Genomic DNA, 4,569 nt, shown 5'->3' on the forward strand with positions numbered 1-4,569 from the left:
TTCTTGTGGGGATACTAAATTACGACTTCAAAGGCCCTAAGACATCATTGAACTCTCCAGGCACATTTTGTCCCCGTTTCCCACCCACAGAGGATGCTCCTGCCGCAGCCCACTGGTCCTCCCCGGAAAACAGGACCTCGGCTGAATTAACCTGCAGGCCCAGCCTCTGTTCTCACGGTGCTCGCCAGCACCCAGACAGCATCGCCGATCTCAGAGCAGACGGCACCCCTCCCGTTACTCACCGACCCGACTCCGGTTTGAAGAATTTTCAGTCCAGAGGTTTCCTCCAGTTTGTCTTTGTTGTCAACTGTTAGGAAAAATCAGAAAGCACAGGGGTCAGGTTGGAGAGGTCCTCAGTCTCCGGGCACCTCTGAGCATTTTTCTCCATTGAAAAATTCAATTACCGACTGCTTGACCCATCTACCTTAATGGAAGGGTCACGAACAGGCACAGAATTAGAACCTGAATGAGGCCCCATTTTCCCACTGACCACTGGGTCCCCCTCGGGCCAGCTCAACTGTGCGCCTTTGGTTCCATCTAGAAAGGGATGTCCCACCAGGACCCCAGGACTACCGTGAATCACTGATGAGAAATATGTAGACATGCTCTGCAAACTGCAACGTCTTATTTTAAAATTACGTAATCGTTCGTAGCTGTCTAATTACTGGGAAATATGTGTCATTAACCAGCATTAGGTGTTGATAAAAAGACTCCCCAGAAGGCCAAGCCGAACGTGTGTGTTTCTGTCACCAGCACCACCAGCTACTCTGCGGCCTCTTGTTCATGCCCTGACAGGAACATCCTATAATAATTTAGCTCTCATAAAAGCCTCGCCCTGGTTTTCCTCCTGATGTAGAATGAGGAAGACGTTCAGAGAACGAATTGCACTCGATGGCAAACCACGGGAAATGAGCTCTGGAAACAATTAGCAGATGGAAATGAACCCTCAGTAATCCCAGCACCAACACAGCAAACCCACCTGCCTCACTTCGCGGAGAGGACGGGTGTCACAAGGCAATTGACCTTGGCTTACGACTCTGCGGAAATACGCGTTTGCATAAAGCCCTTGTCACTTTGGAGATGAAAACCAGAAAAAAACGGAATTTCACTGCAAACCCTACCAACGAAGAGGCCTTGCGATTGTGATTAACACAGGATGAGGCAGCAGGAAAATATCAATTACTCTCACCCGTTATTGTAGCACCCCCGTGTTAATCTGGGGTAATGAAATTATTCCTTTCGGAGGGACGCGAACGAGATCCTGTCACAGCCTGCCCTTCCCACCTTTGCGGCCTCTCCATTGTCTTACGGAAAGTTTTTCCCTTCGAGCAAATGCATATTATTTTTTACATGTAAGTAATTACCTACTGCGCTGAAAGAACGAGGCAGACAGAAAACTGTGCTAAAGCAAAGCTCCTTTAAAGCTTGAGGATGGGGTGGGGCCCCAGGGGAGGGGAGGGGAGGACACGGACGTAAGCCTTGGGTGGCAAGAGAGCTGTAAGGTCATCGGTGCTGATGTCCTCCCGCAAACAGAGGAGACAACTGACTGATCGGCAGGCTTCCCTCAGGTGGGTAATAGCGGACTCTTTTAAGCAGGCTGAGGAACAGAAAGTGAATACAAAAGCAACCTGAGAACCACCCCGGTCACTGCTGCAGAGCGGTCACTGATGTCAGGGTCAGGAATGGAAACGGCAGCCCAGCCCACAGTAATGAGAAAAATCCAATCCACAGGGGAGCAGCCTTTTCCTGTGAAGGGCAGGTAGCAACTGGGTCAGGCTCGGCAGGCCCACGGCTCCGTCTTAGCTACTCAGCCCTGCCTTGCAGTGTGGAGGCAGCTGCAGGCCACGCCTAAGTGAATGGTCGTGGCTGTGTTCCAATAAAACTTTATTTACAACAGCAGACAGTGGGTCTGATTTGACCTGCAGGCTGTGGTTGCCAAGAGGTTGCCCGGCCCTAGTCCCTTCTCCACACTGCCCAGGGTGTCACGAGCAGTCAGTCTAACGGTGTCTGTCCATCCTTGGACTCAACATCCAGACCTCTGGTTCCAAATCCAGACCCTTCGGTGGTCCTTCAAAGCCTTTCAGTGGTGTCCCCTGCAAGCACGGAGAACTTGCCTTGCTGGCCCTGAGGTCCAGGTGACTCTCCTTGTCCAGATATTGGGCTTTTCAGCACATTTCAGGCGTTCTCTGTCCCCTGCCAGGATGCTCTGAGCTCCTCAGTCTGACGAAAACACAGTCCTCTTTCCAGGCAGCTCAGGCCCCACATGTGCTCAGAGACACCCCCTTCTTCACCATCCTCAGCACGGCCCTGTGTGTCTCACAGCTCATGGTGTGCAGGCTGCCTGTCCCATGCACAACAGAATTGTGAACTGTCGCACTGGGTAACTTCTGCTCTGTGTAAATGCTCCCATCACGGCTGACTTCAGCGCTCATATGAAACTACTAAAGGGAATGGGTAGAGACACTGTCTTAGTCCGTTTGTGTTGCTGTGAAGGAACACCCAAGGCTGGGCAATGTACAAGCAAAAGAGGTTTCTTTGGCTCACGGTAATGCAGGCTGCACAAGAAGCATGGCACAGGTGTCTGCATCTGAGGATGCCCCAGGCTGCTTCCACCTGCAGTGGAAGGTGAAGGGAGCCCTGCAGTGTGCAGAGCTCACATGGGGAGAGAGGAAGCAGGAGGGGGCAAGGGAGGGCCAGGCTCTGGTTAACAGTCAGGTCTCACAGGAGTGAAGAGAGAAGAAGTTGCTGAGCTCCACCCCGGGAGGGCATGAATCCATTCAGGAGGGATCCGCCCAGCCCCATGCGCCCCTCCCCCATGATCCAAAGGCCTCCCACCAGGCTGTGCCTCCAACCTGGGGACTGAATTTCAACATGAGGCACGGCGGGGCCGAACCAACCAGACGCCCAATCACACATGGGGACTGATTTTTAGCATGAGGCACGGCGGGGCCGAACCAACCAGACACAGAGTCACACATGGGGACTGATTTTTAACATGAGGCACGGCGGGGCCGAACCAAGCAGACGCAGACCTGCAGGTGCACAGGAAAGAGTTCCCACCATGCAGACACGGAGGACAGAAATAATCTCAAGGGTGCTGATGACACGAAAATGTAGAAAACCAGTTATAAAATGGTGAGCTTGAGTATTGATCGCCTCTGCTCTTAAAACAGTTTATTTAAGTGTGTTTTTATCATTCAATGTTTCACAATGGCTGTATGAATAACGGGCTCACAAAATTCCTGAAAAAGTAAAACTAGTTCTGTCGAGTGGATGCAAACGGTCCCCCGCGCTGCTGGCACAGTGCTTTGTTTATTCCCCAAGTGGGCCTCCCTGTCCGTGTTTCCTTGGTTCTGAAATGCACATTTCCCCCAGCTGAAGTGGGGTCGCAGCATGGGCCAGTGCAGTGATGACTCTCGGCAATTCCTGCCGCCCTGAATAGGCAGCAAGGCGCATCCTTGGAGGCCTTGGGGAGGGAATGAGTCCTTGTTTCTGCCTGAGCACTTTCTACTGGGGCCTCCCAAGACGCCAGGAACGCGCGGCAGCAGAACTTCCAGAAAGGGCGTCGGCTGTGGCCAACAGTAACTCAGAGGATGATCTTCTTGGCTACAGTGGAATGCTCATGAGAAATGCTGTGTGGCCAGCCTGGAGAGCACGTGGGGACCAGCCAGCGGCGGCCTGGAGAGCACGTGGAAATCAACCCTGCTGTGGCCTGGAGAGCAGGTGGGGACCAGCCAGCGGTGGCCTGGAGAGCACGTGGGGACCAGCCAGCGGTGGCCTGGAGAGCACGTGGGGACCAGCCAGCGGCAGCCTGGAGAGCACGTGGAAATCAACCCTGTTGTGGCCTGGACAGAAGGTGGGGACCAGCCCCGCAGTGGCCTGGAGAGCACGTGGGGACCAGCCAGCGGCGGCCTGGAGAGCACGTGGGGACCAGCCAGCGGCGGCCTGGAGAGCAGTTGGGGACCAGCCAGAGGCGGCCTGGAGAGCAGGTGGGGACCAGCATCCTGCTGCGGAGACGCTCAGTGGAGGGGCTCTGAGTGTGACATGTGTCAGGATTCTTTAACCCGTTGATCGCTAAAACTCCTTTTAGATGCCCATGCAAGAGTGAGGCTGATAAATGAGTCTGAGAGATTGTTCAATAAATACAAAATCATCTGAGGTGATTCCAAAGCATGTGCTGTGGTTCAGTGGCACCGTCTGCTCTTCACTGGACCTGAGCTGAGAAATGGTTTCCAAGTCAGTGAAACAGGCATCGTGGTGAGTTCCAGGCAGAGATGCCTCCCGAGCTGACTGTGAGCCTCTCGAGGACAGGCAAGGTTCTTCAGGGTCTGTGACTGCACTTTGATGCTTAGGGGCCTGTGTTCTTTCTTCAACAAATGCATCCACGCTGCTGCAAAGGACATGATTTGGGGCCACCATCCTAAGTAAATTAATGCAGAAGCAGAAAGCCACATGCTGCCCCACGGTCTCTCAAGGAAGCGGGAAGCAGACATCATCAGAGAGCCACACGCCGCCACACGCACTCACATGGAAGTGGGGACCAGACATCAGAGAGCCACACGCTGCCAC

At 53.6% G+C, this 4,569-nt stretch overlaps 1 protein-coding gene across 1 annotated transcript in view; it reads right to left on the reverse strand.

Annotated features, from left to right (window-relative positions):
• Positions 1–4,569, reverse strand: part of LOC105549455 (receptor-type tyrosine-protein phosphatase N2-like) — a 559,495-nt gene that overhangs the window by 437,177 nt on the left and 117,749 nt on the right. Inside the window, exon 2 of the mRNA XM_011994008.1 lies at positions 243–307. Coding sequence (XP_011849398.1) covers positions 243–307 — 65 coding nt within the window. The remainder of the gene's footprint in view (positions 1–242; positions 308–4,569) is intronic.

This window comes from Mandrillus leucophaeus, unplaced genomic scaffold (genome assembly GCF_000951045.1).
Source record: "Mandrillus leucophaeus isolate KB7577 unplaced genomic scaffold, Mleu.le_1.0 Scaffold44, whole genome shotgun sequence".
Classification (NCBI taxonomy): Eukaryota; Metazoa; Chordata; class Mammalia; order Primates; family Cercopithecidae; genus Mandrillus; species Mandrillus leucophaeus.